At 39.9% G+C, this 21,933-nt stretch overlaps 2 protein-coding genes and 1 long non-coding RNA gene across 6 annotated transcripts in view; 1 reads left to right on the top strand and 2 right to left on the bottom strand.

Annotated features, from left to right (window-relative positions):
• Nucleotides 1-6,779: 6,779 nt before the first annotated feature.
• LOC110506800 (uncharacterized) lies at nucleotides 6,780-8,987 on the bottom strand. Of its 2 annotated transcripts, none has more exons than XR_016492322.1 (2): nucleotides 8,815-8,987; nucleotides 6,780-6,928 (listed from the first exon to the last, which is right to left on the bottom strand). It is a non-coding gene; the product is annotated as an uncharacterized LOC110506800 (long non-coding RNA). The 2 variants fall into 2 exon arrangements; XR_016492321.1 differs by lacking the exon at nucleotides 8,815-8,987 and adding an exon at nucleotides 7,474-7,597.
• On the top strand, nucleotides 6,857-14,445 carry LOC110506796 (deoxyuridine 5'-triphosphate nucleotidohydrolase). 3 transcript variants are annotated; one of them, XM_090222709.1, is made up of 7 exons: nucleotides 6,857-7,092; nucleotides 11,884-12,040; nucleotides 12,453-12,544; nucleotides 13,159-13,203; nucleotides 13,422-13,496; nucleotides 13,811-13,881; nucleotides 14,291-14,445. In XM_090222709.1, exons 3-7 carry the CDS (start codon nucleotides 12,478-12,480, stop codon nucleotides 14,345-14,347), a joined length of 315 nt encoding a protein of 104 aa, XP_090078835.1. In that variant the 5' UTR covers nucleotides 6,857-7,092; nucleotides 11,884-12,040; nucleotides 12,453-12,477; the 3' UTR covers nucleotides 14,348-14,445. The 3 variants fall into 3 exon arrangements, with proteins under 3 accessions (XP_090078835.1, XP_036836966.1, XP_036836965.2); XM_036981071.2 differs by lacking the exon at nucleotides 6,857-7,092 and adding an exon at nucleotides 10,059-10,375; XM_036981070.2 differs by lacking the exon at nucleotides 6,857-7,092 and adding an exon at nucleotides 10,959-11,401.
• Nucleotides 14,446-15,600: 1,155 nt separating this feature from the next.
• The window catches only part of LOC110516722 (fibrillin-1), a 149,670-nt gene continuing 143,337 nt past the window's right edge, over nucleotides 15,601-21,933 (bottom strand). The window contains exons 65-67 of the mRNA XM_090222708.1: nucleotides 20,986-21,214; nucleotides 20,106-20,337; nucleotides 15,601-17,569 (exon numbers count right to left, since the gene is read on the bottom strand). Of these exons, the coding sequence (XP_090078834.1) occupies nucleotides 17,189-17,569; nucleotides 20,106-20,337; nucleotides 20,986-21,214 (842 nt within the window). The 3' untranslated portion in view covers nucleotides 15,601-17,188. The remainder of the gene's footprint in view (nucleotides 17,570-20,105; nucleotides 20,338-20,985; nucleotides 21,215-21,933) is intronic.

The raw sequence follows: 21,933 nt of genomic DNA, 5'->3' as shown, positions 1-21,933 counted from the left end.
TTAAATGAAATACACTACCAAAATCATGGGAATGAATATGGAGTTGGTCCCCCCTTTGCTGCTATAACAGCCTCCACTCTCCACATTTAATTGTGCAGTTGAAGTCTGAAGTTTACACGTTTACACCTTAGCCAAATACATTTAAACTCAGTTTTTCACAATTCCTGACATTTAATCCTAGTAAAAATTCCCTGTCTTAGGTCAGTTAGAATCAACACTTTATTTAAAGAATGTGAAATGTCAAATTAATGGTAGAGAGAATGATTTATTTCAGCTTTTATTTCTTTCATCACATTCCCAGTGGATCAGAAGTTTACATACGTGCACTCAATTAGTATTTGGTAGCATTGCCTTTAAATTGCTTAACTTGGGTCAAATGTTTTGGGTAGCCTTCCACAAGTTTCCCACAATAAGTTGGGTGAATTTTGGCCCATTCCTCCTGACAGAACTGGTGTAACTGAGTCAGGTTTGTAGGCCTTCCTGCTCGCACACGCTTTTTCAGTTTTGCCCACAAATTTTCTATAAGATTGAGGTCAGTGCTTTGTGATGGCCACTCCAATACCTTGACTTTGTTGTCCTTAAGCCATTTTGCCACAACTTTGGAAGTAAGCTTGGGGTCATTGTCCATTTGGAAGACCCATTTGTGACCAAGCTTTAACATCCTGAGTGATGTCTTGAGATGTTGCTTCAATGTATCCACATAATTTTCCACCCTCATGATGCCATCTATTTTGTGAAGTGCACCAGTCCCTCCTGCAGCAAAGTACCCCCACAACATGATGCTGCCACTCCCATGCTTCACAGTTGGGATGGTGTTATTATGCTTGCAAGCCTCCCCCTTTTTCCTCCAAACAAAACGATGGTCATTATGGCCAAACAGTTCTACTTTTGTTTCATCAGAAGTATCATCTATTTACTGTGGATAGAGATATTCTTTGTACCCATTTCCTCCAGCATCTTCACAAGGTCCTTTGCTGTTGTTCTGGGATTGATTTGCACTTTTCGCACTAAAGTACGTTCATCTCTAGAAGATAGAATGTGTCTCCTTCCTGAGTGGTATGACGGCTGCGTGGTCCCATGGTATTTATACTTGCGTACTATTGTTTGTACAGATGAACGTGGTACCTTCAGGCGTTTGGAAATTGCTCCCAAGGATGATCCAGACCAACCAATTTTGAACCAACCAATTTTTTTTCTGAGGTCTTGGCTGATTTCTTTTGATTTTCCCATGATGTCAAGCAAAGTGGCACTGAGTTTGAAGGTAGGCCTTGAAATATATCCACAGGTCACACTCAAATAATGTGAATTGGCCTATCAGAAGCTTCTAAAACCATGACATAATTTTCTGGAATTTTCCAAGCTGTTTAAAGGCACAGTCAACATAGTGTATGTACATTTCTGACCCACTGGAATTGTGATACAGTGAATTATAAGTGAAATAATCTGTCTGTAAACATTTGTTGGAAAAATGACTTGTGTCAACCACAAATTAGATGTTCTAACCGACTTGCCAAAACTATAGTTTGTTAACAAGAAATTTGTGGAGTAGTTGAAAAACGAGTTTTAATGACTCCAACCTAAGTGTATGTAAACTTCCGACTTCAACTGTAAATGATATAGGGTGAGTATTGGTAAAGTGGGACACTTTCTGTAATTTGCTTTTCCGAACACTTTACAGAATCATCCCAATGTCTTAACCCTCAACATGATACCATTCTAAATAGCTTAAGAACTCCATTATTAACTTATACAAAATAAATCAATATTAAATACAGGATGGATGACTTTTTCAAACACATTGTCCTGAGACCACATTTTTTCAGTCGATACTGACAAATTGGGACACCTTGATTGGCAAAGTGGAACACTTACTACTTTATTGTAAAGAAGGATAAATTAGAGAGTATATGCATAATTTCAATATTTTTATGATACTTTTGTGGAACATTAAAGTGGCATTATGTAACATTTTGGGCAACCTGACCAAATTAACATAGATCTTTAACTCACTTTTCTATCCTTCGACTTGAAAGCAAGTCTAAGAAGTGGTAGATCCATTCTATGTATGCTATTTCTATGCTTCCCGTTCTTAAGTTTTGTTTTTGCATCTTCTACTTTTTGGGTTTGTACAGCACTTTATACAACACTATATACAACACTATATACAACACTTTATACAACACTATATACAACACTATATACAACACTATATACAACACTATATACAACACTTTATACAACACTTTATACAACACTTTATACAACACTATATACAACACTTTATACAACACTTTATACAACACTATATACAACACTATATACAACACTATATACAACACTTTATACAACACTATATACAACACTATATACAACACTATATACAACACTATTTACAACACTTTATACAACACTATATACAACACTATATACAACACTATATACAACACTTTATACAACACTATATACAACACTATATACAACACTTTATACAACACTATATACAACACTATATACAACACTATATACAACACTATATACAACACTATATACAACACTATATACAACACTATATACAACACTATATACAACACTATATACAACACTATATACAACACTTTATACAACACTATATACAACACTATATACAACACTATATACAACACTATATACAACACTATATACAACACTATATACAACACTATATACAACACTATATACAACACTATATACAACACTATATACAACACTATATACAACACTTTATACAACACTATATACAACACTTTATACAACACTATATACAACACTATATACAACACTATATACAACACTTTATACAACACTATATACAACACTATATACAACACTTTATACAACACTATATACAACACTATATACAACACTATATACAACACTATATACAACACTATATACAACACTATATACAACACTATATACAACACTATATACAACACTTTATACAACACTATATACAACACTATATACAACACTATATACAACACTATATACAACACTTTATACAACACTATATACAACACTATATACAACACTATATACAACACTTTATACAACACTTTATACAACACTATATACAACACTATATACAACACTTTATACAACACTATATACAACACTATATACAACACTATATACAACACTATATACAACACTATATACAACACTATATACAACACTATATACAACACTATATACAACACTTTATACAACACTATATACAACACTATATACAACACTATATACAACACTATATACAACACTTTATACAACACTATATACAACACTATATACAACACTATATACAACACTTTATACAACACTTTATACAACACTATATACAACACTATATACAACACTATATACAACACTTTATACAACACTATATACAACACTATATACAACACTATATACAACACTATATACAACACTTTATACAACACTATATACAACACTATATACAACACTATATACAACACTTTATACAACACTATATACAACACTATATACAACACTATATACAACACTTTATACAACACTATATACAACACTATATACAACACTATATACAACACTATATACAACACTATATACAACACTATATACAACACTATATACAACACTATATACAACACTTTATACAACACTATATACAACACTATATACAACACTATATACAACACTTTATACAACACTATATACAACACTATATACAACACTATATACAACACTATATACAACACTATTTACAACACTATATACAACACTATATACAACACTTTATACAACACTATATACAACACTATATACAACACTTTATACAACACTATATACAACACTATATACAACACTATATACAACACTATATACAACACTATATACAACACTATATACAACACTATATACAACACTTTATACAACACTATATACAACACTATATACAACACTATATACAACACTATATACAACACTATATACAACACTTTATACAACACTATATACAACACTATATACAACACTATATACAACACTTTATACAACACTATATACAACACTATATACAACACTTTATACAACACTATATACAACACTATATACAACACTATATACAACACTATATACAACACTATATACAACACTTTATACAACACTATATACAACACTATATACAACACTATATACAACACTATATACAACACTATATACAACACTATATACAACACTATATACAACACTTTATACAACACTATATACAACACTATATACAACACTATATACAACACTTTATACAACACTATATACAACACTATATACAACACTATATACAACACTATATACAACACTTTATACAACACTATATACAACACTATATACAACACTTTCCATCCACCAGATGGGATTGTCTGGTGAAAAGTACCTACTTTTCCAAAACTCCATTTGTTTGATAAATAATAATAATAATAGTCACTATGCTTTCCAAACCACAAAGACCGAATTAAAATGTTTTCTAAAAAAGAATTGATGAACTGTTATGGAGGCAGTGGAGGAAGGACCAGGGTGCAACATTTGAGAGAAATAAGCTTTTTGTGCATATGGAAACTGTCTGGCATCGTTTATTTCAGCTCATGAAACCAATCACTTTACATGATGCATTTATATTTTTATTCCGTGTATATATGTCCATGTGAAAATGTGCTGCAAACTGATATGTCACTGCTCAAGTTGGTAATCCAATGTTTTGAGAATAGCTGGCTAGCCTCTGTCCAGTACATAAGATAACATTAGATTTTTGCATGTTAAGGCTATGTCATGGCATGGCCCTTTCTGGGTATAGATCGTGGCATCCCACTCTCCTACACCCAGGTTCTGTTATCTCAGGTCGTAATTTCCTGGAGGAGACTCTCTCCTCCTGGCCATGCAGTATAGAGATAGAGAGAGAGTTTCACAGTAGAACAAAGGAACTTCTTCTACATCACAGAACTTGAGAACTGAACAATATCCATGTTTTGGAGAATGTGTAAACGGTCGGTGGAGAAGCCAGCTACGACCCGGTCCGTTTTGTTTCATGTTTGTGACCTCATGAAAGACAATACAGCCACATTACCATTACTCTCTTTATACAGGTGCCTCCGTTATGAGGTTTGCATCTAATTATTGTATAAAATGAATGAGTAAAGATTAAACTATTTGTGAAATTATGTAATTTTAAAAATTTTAAATGAAAGATAATTGTATTCCCTTTAAAGTTTAACTAAGTCATTGGCCCGCCCCCATGAGCACAGACATGATCTGGCGTCATGGAACAGCCCTTTTCTACTGTTATGAATAAAAAAAAACACCTGAAGAAATCCTCTTTAGACCATGCATACCTCGGTCACCGAGGGGGCAAAGGTTTGAGTAGAGACCACAGAAACCTCAGTCTAAGCTAAGGTTGTAATGGTTGTTGAATTCCTAACCATACCACGTAGAGCATTGGCTACACGTCAGGAAATGGTTCAACTCTGAGTCTATCGATCACGACAGAATAAGAGCAAGTCTTAGATACAAATTATTAGTCTGCAGCTAGAAATTATGTCAACCTGAGATGCGGAGACCGACAACCGCCGAAACATCTATACTATAAGAACATTTCTGAATGGTACTCTGAAGTATCCATTCTAACCGCAAAATACTTCAGGGAAGCGGAGATGCTCTGATGAACATTCCAACAGAAGGACTGACGATTCCAACAGAGATCACGACAACACACTAGGCGTAAATATATAATTGATCCCAATTATTCCCGAATGAGTGAGCGTTCATGTGCAAAGGATTAGCATTTCAATTATCAACTGCGTAGTGTCTCTTTTGTCTTTCGCCCCCTTCTCAGTCCACACCCACTTCCCTTTGTCCACCAAGCCATCATATCGGCTTAGCCCACAAGGGAACCTCCCCTATCATTTCCTTGTAACCATATCACCTTGTTTGTTTATGTATTTCTGTGATTATTTAGTTAGTTAGTAAATAAATTATTAAGACAATTGGTGTATGGATGATTCATAGTAAAATCTGGGTTCGTGCAGATAACCAACAATTTACGACGTTTGGAATGAGACTAATGTGAGGCAAAGAATAATTCATTAGAAGACTAATTGATCAGATATAATAATATCTGAAGAGTTAAATTAGGAAAATGATAACTTTGTAATCTGAAGATTTTCCTTGGTGCCCCGACTTCCTAGTTAATTACATTTACATGATTAGTTTAATCACGTAATAATAATTATAGAGAATTGATTTGATAAAATAACAGTTAACTTTAATGATGCCAAAGACATGACAGCTACCTCTGAAGCTGTTTATTTTGTCATTGATAGGCTGGACATTTACCTATTTATTCCCTGACATTGTCCAAGTTCTGATTTGTCATTAACTCTCCCTTCCTCCTCCAATGTATCCATATTGCCCACTTCCTCACCAGACAGTAGAAACAAACTATTAAAAAACTGTGCTAATTTCAATCATAAACATTTAAAAAAGGGTAGTAGACATTTACAGTAGACATTACCCAATCATAGTCTAGCTCAAAACTAATGAGACTGTATCAGTATGTAAAAAGTAACAGTAGAAAACACATTACTTTAGCAAAAAGTGAGTTTTGACTGAATATATATTTAAATAAAAGTTTCAAAACAATACATTATACTATGGACCTGCTAAATTACTCACATCCAGCATTTAAAAAAAACTGAAACAGAATAAACTAAAATAATTTTGTATTTATTTCTGATGTAACAATTGTTTATGAAGCAAACATTGTATGACTTGGTGAAGGTGTGGTAGAAGGAAGTTGTCTATTTTCCTCCCCCTCTTTCATCCGCCGGTGCTCATTCAACATAGTATTTGGAGATTCCTGTGAACATCAACAGTCATACACATGTCATTCTGAACAGCAACATCTTCTTAACAAGAATTTAGTCAGTTGCCAATTCAACAGAATTCAATCTTGTTCATGTTGATGACCGGTACAACATGAGACAGATAGCAAGCCATGGTATATCAGACCGTATACTACGGGTGAGTCAATATTACTTGTTTACTGTTGTAATTACGTTGGTAACCAGTTATATAGCAATAAGGCACCTTGGGGGTTTGTGGTATATGGCCAATATACCACGGCTAAGGGCTGTATCCAGGCACTCCGCATTGAGCATAACAGCCCTTATCCGTGGTATATTGTCCATATACCAGGCTAGACAAAATACTATTGCTAGCTAGCCAACTAGCCATGCTATTTCAATGAAAATAAGCTAGCTAGCCAGCGTCAGCTTTGTAGTTGTAATGCTATGTGGAAAAAGTAGTTTTAATTTCTTAAAAATTTTTCTCACCAACGCCTTGCATTCTGTAAATTACTAATTGTAACAATTTGATCCATATTTAGAAACATCTCCTCCCTACCTGGGAAAGCGATTCATCGCAACATGCCGGAAGTCAAACTCAATGTGCTACTTTCAGACACATGAAATGTACCTGTTACTACACAGACGTTCAGAACGTGTGCAAAGGCACAATTTCTTCTTCTTCTGGGGTTTAACATCGGTTTGCATCCAATTTGTTGCATTACCGCCACCTACTAGACTGTAGTACAACACCCTTTATTCTTTGCTTGAAAAATAAAAAGGTTCTAAATAAATACCCTACCATCTAACACTACTCACTAATTCAAAATTATATAAAATAAAAATGAACACTACCCTACTCCACTAATTAAATGCATTTCTTTATACCTCATGCCATTATCCTGAAATAATGGGACATCGCCACCTAACACATCTTGTAACTCTTCTGATGTCAAGTGTCGCACACCCAAATGCCTCTCTGCAGCTGCCACCACAAACTCAATTTTATGTGACTTCCGATCCATCCCTGCAGTACAATTGGTAACCATTTTTATAAATGTTAAAAATCCAATCTTACTCTGGACTGGTATGGCTCTACTCTAACCTGGAAACCTCAACCTGCCTCTCTCGCTCGGGACATTTCTGATCCCCAGCTCCATGGGTACCCCTACAATTAACACGTTCCCCAATAGTACACATTCCTTTGTCTCATGCCCTTCTGAACATTTCTCACACCTTGAACTCCTACACACTGCTGCCACATGCCCATAAGCTTGACACCCGTAACATCGTAATGTTTTCTGCACATACAGGATAACATATCCTAACTTCACTTTGTCGGGCAAAGACTCAACATCAAAACTCAAAAGAACAGACACAATGTATCTTCTGTTTCCCCACTCTTTCCGCATCAAACGACTAACATCAGATACACTGCAAATCTTATCCCTCAGCTGGTCAACTGTTATATTTAATGCTACCCCAGTTTATCACTCCTTTCATTGGTGCCCTTTTCTTGAGAACAAAACAATGAACTTTTCTTGCCACCATTCGTTTTACTCCGAGCGCATTCTCCCTCTACCCAACAGAAACACACTTATCACTAGACCACTTCTGGTTACCCTCACCGATTCCACATGACCCAACTCTTTTTTTCACACACCGCGCAACCACAAATGGATCAGCCAAAGGGCAAGAGTCCACTTTTTCAATAAACTTCACTCCTACTGTCACAGCAGTGTTGCCAACTTAGCGACTTTGTAGCTATATTTAGCGAGTATTCAGACCCCTCTAGCGTCACATTTTTCAAAAAAGCGACTAGCAACAAATCTAGCGACTTTTTCTGGTGTTATTTGAGACTTTTGGAGACTCTGACGTGAAAGCCACATATCGTTCTTACTCTTCTCAACGAGGAGCGGGTGCTGCCGTGGGCCCCACCCCCGTCCCGAAGCACCCACAGTCCTCGCGCAGCGGTTCCTCCCAGATGCAGTCAGAGCAGGAGATGTTCACCCCTCTGCATCCAGACTGCAAATGAATCGCGCATGCTGGAAGCTGCCGCTGACTGATCCCGCACTGGGTTACATTAAAAAAATAAAAAACCTGAATTAGGGCCAGACTAGTTACCATCATTTTCTCACATTGCCATTAACATTTTTTTCTATTGTCTCTTTTTGGTCCATTTAGATTGTTAATGTTGATTGTATACAAAACTTTTTTTTATTTTTATGGAATGGTTAAAGATGTTCATGTTTTACTGTGACTTGTTGTAGGCTCCTAAGTGGACCATAAGGTTAAAAACCAAACAAATTAAGAAAAATAAAAAACTAAGTAACTCTGCCAGAGTGTATATTTTAGGTCGCTTTTGCCGGTCCCAAGCCCAGATAAAGGAGGAGGGTTGGAATTGGGACATTACAAAAAACAAGAATCGACAGAAGAAAGTTAATTTGTAGTTCTAAACATATTTAGTTTTTTTACTCACTTTTTGTCTCTCCTACAGCATCCATCACAATTACATGACCAATTATGCACATTTGGTGATGACGTCATTTAGCGACTTCTAGCTACTTTAGGACAGCCAATAGCTACTTTCCTTACTGAGGAGTTGGCAACACTGTCTCACAGACATGTGTTTTTCCTGATTCTGGGAGCATACCTCGGTCTCTGGATAACTTCACCCTCATTCACTTCAATTTCTCCAGCTCCATCTGCTTACACTTTCTACCATTCTACTTTAACAAACCATCTCCCTTTTTTCCACCATTTTTATCCGACTCAAGCTTACACCCTTCTTCCCTCCATTCCTCCTCCCGTTTCCAAGTATACGTCTCCTTATGATAATACTGCTGCCCCACTTCTGACACCCATCTCGTTCTTTCTCTAGGGACTCCATTTCCGCCGAGCATTCTCTTGGCCTGGCTTCGTTCGTGGCACAATTTCACGCGTCTGAAATTACAATATTCAAACGTTCTAATCACCTGTAAATGCCCTCTGGACAGAGGTGAAGAACGCATGTAAAAATGCCCATAACAGGCGATCAAATCAAACCACACACTGGACATGTGAAAAAATCATGTGTACAAAAAATGACATTTGACACTTGAAAAAAGTAATTACAAATTTTCACTTGCAAGTGTTTTGAAACTCGTAGCCTTCCTAACCTGACAGCCTGTCAACATGTCATTCCCACTCGCCATCATCAAATGGACTCAAACTAGCCACAAATTCTGACGAACTCAATCGTCATGAAACGAAAATACAGCGATGCGTTTCTCTAGCTTGGTTTAACACAAACTTTGATAAATAACGAGGAGCGCCCAAAATGTGTTTTGTGCAGGGAAGTGCTTAGTAATGTTCAAAACGAACAAATTAAAACGACAGGTCTTGACCAAACACCCACAGCACGACGGTAAACCCAGAACAGGGCAGAATGCGTCAGGAAACAGTGCTTCGACAGTGGGAAAGTAAGTCAATTAGCACGGCATTGTTGTCATTTTATAACAGGTGATGATGATAAGCAGAAATAAGGGAGTGCTATCTCTCATAGTAGTAGATGTGAGTTTCTCTTTTAAACAACACCCTTGTTTTCAGCTAATAGCTAGCTGATATTAGCCAAAGCAAGCTAGCTAGCTACTGATAGTGCAACCCTAAGAAACAGTACAGGTGAAGATTAAACATTATCAGGCCTACTATACTGTACATATTACTCTAGAAATATTGTTAATTGAGTTTAGGTTGGAACTGTTGCTAGTAAAATACTAACATTTTATTCTGGAATAAACTAATTGAAGCAAGATGCTTTTTGAGGCAAACATTCAGTTCTGGGTTGCTCATCTACAGCAGGAAGCAGACTCCTGTCTAGACTGAAAGCAGTAGATGTTCTAAGCTAGTTTGGCACCACATACCTATGCGAGTCAGGGTTCTCAACCCTGGCATACTTAAAAAACAAGTACAGAAACAGACTCAATGCTGAGCATGACCTCAGGGTTGCACTGTCAAAAATGTAACCCAGAATAGACATGCTTGTTGAAAACTTCAAACACCCATACACCTCTCATTAGGACTGTGTGTTTAATCCAGTTTATAATCAAATATATGTATTGTATGTTAACAGCAACCAATACTCACTCTGCCTGTATTTAATTGTCAATACATTAGCAAACATGTATAAAAACATTTTCACTTTGTAGTTATGGGATATTGTGTATAGATGGGTGAGATTTTTAAAAAAAAAACAATTTCTAATTCGGTCTGTAACACAACATGTGGAATAAGTCAAGGGGTATGAATACTTTCTGAAGGCGCTGTAGCTGATGCCGCAGCCGGGGAGGACTGTATCTTTAACAAGATGGAGCACTTCGTTGCAAAGCAGAGGCTCTACTGGCGGTGTTGTTCTTCGATTATCGCTGCCCGGTCTTCAGTACTCTCACACAGAACATTTTATCTGTATTCTCCCACTCTGGCCAGGAGAAAAGGATGCGAGAATGCAGGTAGCACGTTGGCTAGCTACATTGCTTTTCAGTAATAGCTCATGTTTGCTAGCACTAGCAGCTAGCTACTTTGCTATGCTAACTGGTTGTTGTATTATCAACTTTAGTATTAACATGATGTGTAGTCAATACATTTGTAGGTACCGGTAATTGTACTGTTGTCAGATTTGTAGTCGAGTATTGTACCGAAATCAAGATGCATCATTCAAGGATTAGTAAACTAAAGCTTTCCTGTCATTCAGCTCACAGCTCGTCAAATTGTCAGAACTCTCGCGAGATTTTCTAATTTTTTTCAACGACGGCGAGGCAGATTCAATTGAAATTGGCGGGAATGTGTCCTTCCTAAGACGATTCAGAGAAGTAGCAACAACTCAAGCCATATTTCAACTAGTTAGCTAACGTTAAACTAACCATAGCCATCTTATTATTTTGGAATTAACTCAACTTTCTTACCACAAACTTTGTAAACATGCCTTGCTCAGAAGTGATAGACGCCGCAGAAGTTTCTCCACTGAAGAGGACAAAGCCACATGCAGTGGCAGAGAATGTGATATCGGTGCTGAAGTTCTCCAAGTTGTCTGAACATGCCACTGCTCCTACCCGGGGCTCTGCTAAAGCTGCAGGCTACGACCTGTTCAGGTGGGTCAGAGTCCGGGACATGGTCACTGGAAGTGATTAGAACGCTGTACATTTTACTGGCTTGTATTTACTTAGCTAGCTTGCTATTCACATAAGCAAGATAACGTTACTTGAATTCAAAACGTTGCAGTGAGTGTATCCTGCATGTGGCTTATTTTTCTGCTATCAATCAAAAGTAAAACTGTAGTTAGCAAACGACCATGCATAATGTTGTCTTCATATCAAGCTACCTAACTAGGTAGCCTAGTCTTGCTTCATGTTTATACGACCAACTTTAACAGGAGAAAAGTTGGCTAACGGTAGTGCTAGCCTGCTCCTCCTACTAACGATTGGATGGGAGGGGAGTTAGATGTAGGTCACTGCCTTTGTAAGTTAGTGACTGTAAGCCACCTGTTGATGTTTTTTCTAACAGTGCCTATGACTACAGTATTGGTCCTATGGACAAGGCTATCGTGAAGACTGACATCCAGATAGCAGTTCCTTCAGGCTGCTATGGCAGAGTGGGTGAGTAGGGTACCAGGACACAAACTTAAATGTTTTTAAATAAAAAATGTAATTGCACCCTGGCCTACGGGTATGTGGGGGTAGGTCTCTCTGGGTATTGTTTGATTTGACAGTGAGGGAGTTATTTTACTTTGACCTGGGTTGAACCAGAAAGTGATCACTTTTGCATGGCAACACAGAATCCTACTAATTACTACATGCTTAATTATGTCACTTTTGTTTTGAGCAAACATTGCAGTCAGCCAGAGCGGGACGCCTGGGAGGCAGCCCAGTTCCAAATCTAATGCAATCAACTTTCAGCTGGTGCAATACATGCCTACACAGGCATCCGGCCAAGATTAATCAAACCCCCTCATTGCAACTGAAAGTGCAGGCGACTGACTGCCTACTGACAAATCACCTTGCAACATAAATAACTTCTCATTGTTATTGGTAGATCAGTCAGTCACAATTTACCCACAATGCATCACATATGTGATTCTCCAACACGGTCAATGGAGACTGCTTTCAGACTCATCTCGTTCAACCCCTCTTTCTCATCTCCCCTTCACTTTTCTCCAGCATAAAAAGTTAAGGAGTTTAGTCATATTTGATGTATTTCTCTTTTTTCACAGCACCACGGTCTGGCCTGGCTGCAAAACACTTCATCGATGTTGGGGGTGAGTTTACTTTTTGACCTTCAGATATGAATGTAACATTTTTCCTAAGAGATGGGTTATAGGGTTATAAAAATGGCAGGAAAGTGGTAACCATAATTCTGATGGAGATTTCATGAACCCAAGTCACTCTTTGGCTGTTCTAACCAGAGTCTAGAACATAGAACTGACAGGGTACATTCATGACAGCTAGGCTAACTGGAGTGCCTGTCTCCCCCCAGCTGGAGTAGTGGATGAGGACTATAGAGGTAATGTGGGGGTGGTGCTGTTCAACTTCAGCAAGGAAACCTTTGACGGTGAGCTTTAAAAATAATCATTCACATACCACCTTTCCAAATTCAAAGCATTGAAAGCACTTTGTATCCATGTTTAAAGGGACCATCTGCAATTGGTACATCCATTATTTTTTTTTTTACTTTTACGTTAATTATATACCCTTTGCTCTTTGAAAAAAATAACTTAAAATGCCTCATCAGAAACTGAAATAACTTGTTTTACTGATTGCTCAATCCAAATGCATTTCACATTGAGATCTGTTTTCCAGTGAAACATTGTAGTGTTGGGAAACTGGGTGACCTGTGGAGTGATGGTGTTTCTTTCTGTGTCCCAGTGAAAAAAGGGGACCGTGTGGCTCAGCTGGTGTGCGAGAGGATCTGCTACCCAGACCTACAGGAGCTAAAGGTACTTCACGCTTCTCTATAGACTGAATATGACCATTTATAGTATTACCATACAAGCGCAGACCTAGTAGTGAATTGCTGATCACAGCTTTACGATCCATTTCACACAAACCTTAAATGGACACACCTTGTCAAGCAGTCTCATTTCATTTAAACTTGAGACTGAAATGTCGATTTTAAGTGCATCTTATTTCTGTGAGAATGAGCCTTCAGCCCTTAGGGCTGTTTTTCTCGACTCTGATCGTCCTGGACTTCCTCTTCACTTTAACAATTTCCATTGAACATACTTTTTGTCCTGGACTAGGCTAAATCTGTGTTTGGGAAAACTGGGCTCGTTCGCATAGAAGGTCACTAAAATAGCCTTCGCTCCAGTGTTGTAGTATTAACCGTGTCTTCCCTCTGTGTTTCAGACTCTGGATGAGACCGAGCGTGGGGCTGGAGGATTTGGCTCCACAGGCAGCAACTGATACATCAACGTTGTAAATAAACCAGCTTATTAGTTTAGTTCTGTTACATGTTATGAGGTTGTACAATCATTACATTAAAGATTGTTATTATCCCTTTGCTTCACTGTCTATGCCTGCTGATTTGGCCATTTATGGCAATGAAACATCACTGATTTTCTTGTCTGTGTGGCTCGGTTTGCAAGAGCATGGTTCTAGAGATGCCAGTGTTGCAGGTTCAATTCCAATTGGGGAACCCTATATGAAAATGTCGGCTATGCCCAATTATGTATATCGGCGTCTGGATAGAATTCTATGTAAGTCTGTACCCTGAATGACCACTAAGTGATGCTGTTAAACCATTTATTTTCATAGTTCGAGGGAGTTTCCCTGTCTTAGGGACCAAACCCTTCACATAGGCTCATATTCGGGCAGCATGTCAGCAACCAAAACATTCCACTGTACTGTTACATGTTAGATCTGTTAACTGTAGAATCAGAAGGCTAATGTGAACCACACCAGGGAGGAGTTTCACTGAGAAATGGGTAGAGTTCCAGGCTGACTAACTTGCAGATGCATGCCAGATCTTACAATGCCTGGATAGGTATTTTATGTCTCAGCTAACCACGTTATAGCAATCTGTCGATAGCACTGTCGGTGACGTGGTACGCAACCATTGGTTGATGCATGCAATGTCTGAGAAGGGGAACGGGACCCTTGCCTTCTAGATGCAGTCATTGGGTTGTGTTGGAACTGGATATGGTGGCTGTGGTTCAGTAGTCTTCATTTTATATCGTCTCTGGAATTACAATAGCTTCCTTCCCTCATCCTTTCATTAGGCCGAGATGATGCTAGGTAGAAGCAGGAAGCATTGTGGAGAGGAGATTTCACCAGTCCTTTCAGCTGTCAGTAATGAAAGGAACCAAGGAAAGGTAGACTCTTAGGGCAGCAAGTAGCCTAGCGGTTAAGAGCATTGGGCCAGTAAACGAAAGGTTAATCAATGGTTCAAATCTCTGAGTGGACTAGGTGAAAAAATAAATTCAACCATGTCTGTATCCTAGAGCAAGGTGATTGCGTCTGCTAAATGATAAATGTAATTTAAGCATACACTAAAAATAATGTTCAATGAATGTGCATTAAAAGTGCTTTTTAGTCCAGGATTAGGCTTAATCTGTGTCTGGGATTTTGGCCCTTAAAGTGGTTAAAATACATCCCATAAATAGCATAATCTGCAAAGAGAGGAAGTGAAGTAGGGAGACAGGGACAACAACGAAACCTTTTAAACAAAAAAACAAGTTTTTATTGTGACTTTACAACTAAACCCTCACTGATGTGACAGAGCGACAGACGGATGAGTCTGCGGCTGGTCTGATTGACTTCGCTACGGAGCACTGATGCGACAGACGGATGAGTCTGCGGCTGGTCTGATTGACTTCGCTACGGCGCACTGATTGTACGAGCGAAAAGTGTGTGGCCGCGTCGACCTCAGTGCATAATCATGAAGGCACAGGTTTGGCATCATCAGAACGGTGTATGTTTTGAGTGTGTTTGAGGGCGTGTGTGTGTATTTGTGTTGTGTGTTTGCGAGTGTGTGTGTGTTTTAATGTGTGTGTGTATACAGTTTATCAAAGGAAGTAGTAGGTCATTATAAGCACCATTACACCCCCTCCTCTCAGGGGCGTTCTCTAGTTTACAAAAGGCTTCATAGATTAACATTCTAAACATGGCATTGATTACAGTATAAACACACTTCATTTACATGTGGTATAGAGAGCAGACAGGCTGTTACTTTGGTTTTGGTTGAAAAGAAGACGTCTGACATCTTATTAAAAGGACAGTAGACAGACAGCTACTGTGTGTTGAGTATTACAGTCCATTCATACGTCTATGTGGATTTGTTACTAGCACCAGTAAATATGTGTAATGCTGAAGTCTAGTCAGTGGGGAAGATGAAGAAGCATAGTTATGATGAGGAAGAGGGGTCCTTCTAGCTAAAGACTTTAGCTACGGTTCGATTCCCTACCCTTCTCCCCTCAGGGATTTGAAAGGAATGGACTGGTTTACCTAATATGGTGGAAACTCTCCTTAGCAGCCAATGCTTTGTGAACCATGAAGGGGGAGTGAGCAAGTGCACACTTCAGGGAGAAGGGTGGAGAATCTGAACGCTGCCTTTCACTTCCACCTCTGCCAAGCTGTGAACACTCAGCATCAGTGACTTCTGCACTCTGCTACTCAGTCCAAATCCACCGCTAGCCCCTACCTCCTACCCCATACTCCCTAGCTACCCTCATGGTCTTGGGGGTAGGGGCTATGGGTGGATATGGCTTTTGCCTTACATGTCCCACAAAAGAGTGGCAGATTCCACATATCATCATACAAAACCTATTTCATATAAACCTTTTTCATAAAATTAAAAAAAAAAAACATTCAAACCAGAGCTTCCTGCACAGAGCAGTTTAGAGTGGTTATTGTTGTGTCATTGTCATGTCTTCCCTCCATGTCATTCTCATTCTCTAAGCCTTTCTTCAGACAGCCAGCCATACTGTAGCCAGTGGGTTAGGCCTACACTGTAGCACTAAAGGTTGTATCTATGATATGTAGAATCATCTTTGGGAATCAAACATCGCAATCCCCCCTCCCCCCACCCACCCATTAGTCTCTTTGGCGTTGAGATTGTCCCAAGCTCTCTCTCAGAGTAGGTAGAAGTTGCCCATAACCACTGACCCAGGGTCAGATCTTCTCTCCCCATCCTAATGGTTGAGATATGGATCAAGGGTAAATGAATCTGTTCCTAGACCAGTGTTTACAGGCATACACTCCCCACCCAGCCCAGACCAGCCACCCCAGTCAGTCCTGTAGTGTAGGTTAATGCAGGACTATCTGCACCCTCATGGTGAGTGTGTCTCCCAGCTGGCCTGTGAGGTAGTCTTTATCGTTGCTGTCCTCCAGCGCTGCCAGCTCCTTCTTCCTGTACACGGCCACGCTACTGATCTGCAGGAAGTAGGCTCCAGGGGGGAGGGACTTCCTCTTGGACAGGTGCAGGTAGCTAAGCCCCTCCCTCTGGCTGATCTTGAAGTAGCCCAGTTCGTTGCCGTAGTCGATGGAGTAGCGCACGTGGTTGTTGAGCGTGGACAGGGCCGGGGTGAACTCCAGGATGTGGTCTCGGCTGGACAGGCCAGACATGTTCAGGTTGAACAGCAGGGTGTCCTCAATGTCCACACTCTCCAGACTCACTGTCTCCTGATGCTGAGGACACAGGACAGGTTACATACAGTATTATACAGATATATGATGTGTAACACTGTCCAGGTTCACTGTCTCCTGATGCTGAGGACACAGGACAGGTTACATACAGTATTATACAGATATATGATGTGTAACACTCTCCAGACTCACTGTCTCCTGATGCTGAGGACACAAGACAGGTTACATACAATATTATACAGATATATGATGTGTAACACTGTCCAGGCTCACTGTCTCCTGATGCTGAGGACACAGGACAGGTTACATACAGTATTATACAGATATATGATGTGTAACACTGTCCAGACTCACTGTCTCCTGATGCTGAGGACACAGGACAGGTTACATACAGTATTATACAGATATATGATGTGTAACACTGTCCAGACTCACTGTCTCCTGATGCTGAGGACACAGGACAGGTTACATACAGTATTATACAGATATATGATGTGTAACACTGTCCAGACTCACTGTCTCCTGATGCTGAGGACACAGGACAGGTTACATACAGTATTATACAGATATATGATGTGTAACACTGTCCAGACTAACTGTCTCCTGATGCTGAGGACACAGGACAGGTTACATACAGTATTATACAGATATATGATGTGTAACACTGTCCAGGTTCACTGTCTCCTGATGCTGAGGACACAGGACAGGTTACATACAGTATTATACAGATATATTATGTGTAACACTGTCCAGACTCACTGTCTCCTGATGCTGAGGACACAGGACAGGTTACATACAGTATTATACAGATATATGATGTGTAACACTGTCCAGACTCACTGTCTCCTGATGCTGAGGACACAGGACAGGTTACATACAGTATTATACAGATATATGATGTGTAACACTGTCCAGACTCACTGTCTCCTGATGCTGAGGACACAGGACAGGTTACATACAGTATTATACAGATATATTATGTGTAACACTGTCCAGACTCACTGTCTCCTGATGCTGAGGACACAGGACAGGTTACATACAGATATACAGTATTATACAGATATATGATGTGTAACACTCTCCAGACTCACTGTCTCCTGATGCTGAGGACACAGGACAGGTTACATACAGTATTATACAGATATATGATGTGTAACGCTGTCCAGACTCACTGTCTCCTGATGCTGAGGACATAGGACAGGTTACATACAGATATACAGTATTATACAGATATATGATGTGTAACACTGTCCAGACTCACTGTCTCCTGATGCTGAGGACATAGGACAGGTTACATACAGATATACAGTATTATACAGATATATGATGTGTAACACTCTCCAGACTCACTGTCTCCTGATGCTGAGGACACAGGACAGGTTACATACAGTATTATACAGATATATGATGTGTAACACTGTCCAGACTAACTGTCTCCTGATGCTGAGGACACAGGACAGGTTACATACAGTATTATACAGATATATGATGTGTAACACTGTCCAGACTCACTGTCTCCTGATGCTGAGGACATAGGACAGGTTACATACAGATATACAGTATTATACAGATATATGATGTGTAACACTCTCCAGACTCACTGTCTCCTGATGCTGAGGACACAGGACAGGTTACATACAGTATTATACAGATATATGATGTGTAACACTGTCCAGACTCACTGTCTCCTGATGCTGAGGACATAGGACAGGTTACATACAGATATACAGAATTATACAGATATATGATGTGTAACACTGTCCAGACTAACTGTCCCCTGATGCTGAGGACATAGGACAGGTTACATACAGATATACAGTATTATACAGATATATGATGTGTAACACTCTCCAGACTCACTGTCTCCTGATGCTGAGGACACAGGACAGGTTACATACAGTATTATACAGATATATGATGTGTAACACTGTCCAGACTAACTGTCTCCTGATGCTGAGGACACAGGACAGGTTACATACAGTATTATACAGATATATGATGTGTAACACTGTCCAGACTCACTGTCTCCTGATGCTGAGGACACAGGACAGGTTACATACAGTATTATACAGATATATGATGTGTAACACTGTCCAGACTCACTGTCTCCTGATGCTGAGGACACAGGACAGGTTACATACAAATATACAGTATTATACAGATATATGATGTGTAACACTGTCCAGGTTCACTGTCTCCTGACAATCTGCATCCATCGTGATATTTTAAACCGTCCATAAAGCACTCAAATACGGCCCCCACTGAGAGAGGGCCGTAGTGGGCTACTCCCCTGGCGGGCATGAATGTCAGGACACAGGACAGGTTACATACAGATATACAGTATTATACAGATATATGATGTGTAACACTGTCCAGGTTCACTGTCTCCTGATGCTGAGGACACAGGACCATGTAGTAGGTGGATTATGTAAACACTGACAACACTCAACACTCCGGATCCTGATGACACAACACAGGACCACACAGTTAATATGTACTACGGATTCAGTGAAGAGCAGGCAAGACATGATAGCATGACCATTCTAGGGGCCACCAGACCAAGACAGACAGACATTACCTGTGCATTGTCCAGAGGTTGCTCCAGCGTTGAGTTGGTGTCGCGGCGTTTGCGCCCCTTCTTGGGGTAACCGTTGATCTTACACTCGTAGCAGGCCTCAGGAGACAGATCGTTGTCACCCACCTCTGCTGCCCCCCCTCCTCCTCCTCCTCCTCCTCCTCCTCCTCCTCCTCCTCCTCCTCCCTGGCCCAGACTCACACCACTACCAAAGCCCACGCCTGACACACAGTGCCTGGAACACACAGAAAGGAGTCAATCACACACACACAGGGCATAAAATCATACCCAAACACCATCTTGCCTATACATGGGCTAGTTGACAACATCACCAAAACAATGTGCACACTTCAATGGGACAGGGGTCTATGTGTTGTTGTGATTGTGGATGGCCAGATAGCTACCAACAATGACAATAAAGTGACTTGTTTCAGCTAGTTTCATCTTGTTCTTGATACCATGTCTTTTTTAGGGGTTTTGACTGATTTCATTACAATGCTAATATGGCTAAAATTCGCTAGCTAGCTAACCAACAACTGTAACGATGTATTTGAGAGACATTGTGCACATTTATATATGTTTTCAATAAATATCGGAGACAAAATGTAGTTTACATGTTGTCAACAATCTAAGCCAACCCTGTCTGTTTTGTCCCATAGTTACGCACGTGTTGGTTTTGTTGCTAAACAACAAACCTGTCTATCCATCAAAATTGATAATGATATTGCTCCAAACACACACACACACACACACACACACACACACACACACACACACACACACACACACACACACACACACACACACACACACACACACACACACACACACACACACACACACACACACACACACACACACACACACAGTCTCAATCACTCACCCCTGTCCAGCACGGTAGTATCCAGGTGGACAGCCACAGAGATACCCTCCGTCTGTGTTGGAACAGCCGTAGTTACATGGATTAGAGGAGGAGGAGCACTCGTTGATGTCACTGCACCCCCCCTGGTCTCCATAGTTGAACCCAGTGGGACAGAGGCAACGGAAGCTCCCCAGGGTGTTATGGCACGACGCTCCCCCACAGATCTGAGTGTTCTGGCACTCGTTCTCATCTGACCACAGGAAACAAACAACACAGACAGGAAGTCAACAAAACAAACAGATGTCAAATATGGGTCAAACCTCGGCCAGAGAACACAAACAATACTGAGAAACTCTTGAAGGGAATGAGGAAACCATCTGTAGTACCGGTTCAGCTGATAAACATTGGCCGTGTTCTTTTTGGGAAAGGCCACTGAATATCAATGCTGTAATTCCCATCAGTAGAGTCAAGTTAAAGTGCCAGCGACTCAGTTATAACAACAGTGTTCATGTAGGACAGTGACTCAGGGAGGGAGCGCTTCCAGTAATCTAGAGAGGAACAAGTTCAACTTCCAGGAAAGGGATGTAGATTTGATGTTGAGGGAGAGAGAAAGACAGAAGACAGACAGACAAGGGGGGAGAGAAAGACAGAAGACAGACAGACATGGGGAGAGAAAGACAGAAGACAGACAGACAAGGGGGGAGAGAAAGACAGAAGACAGACAGACAGGGGGGGAGAAAGACAGAAGACAGACAGACAGACAGGGGGGGAGAAAGACAGAAGACAGACAGACAAGGGGGGAGAGAAAGACAGAAGACAAACAGACATGGGGAGAGAAAGACAGAAGACAGACAGACAAGGGGGGAGAGAAAGACAGAAGACAGACAGACAGGGGGGGAGAAAGACAGAAGACAGACAGACAAGGGGGGAGAGAAAGACAGAAGACAGACAGACAGGGGGGGAGAGAAA

The sequence above is a fragment of the Oncorhynchus mykiss genome, chromosome 26 (genome assembly GCF_057628025.1).
Source record: "Oncorhynchus mykiss isolate SJ-2025 chromosome 26, ASM5762802v1, whole genome shotgun sequence".
NCBI classification, from domain to species: domain Eukaryota; kingdom Metazoa; phylum Chordata; class Actinopteri; order Salmoniformes; family Salmonidae; genus Oncorhynchus; species Oncorhynchus mykiss.
Note: the sequence above shows the minus strand (reverse complement) of the source record. Positions and strands in the feature narration are given on the sequence as shown.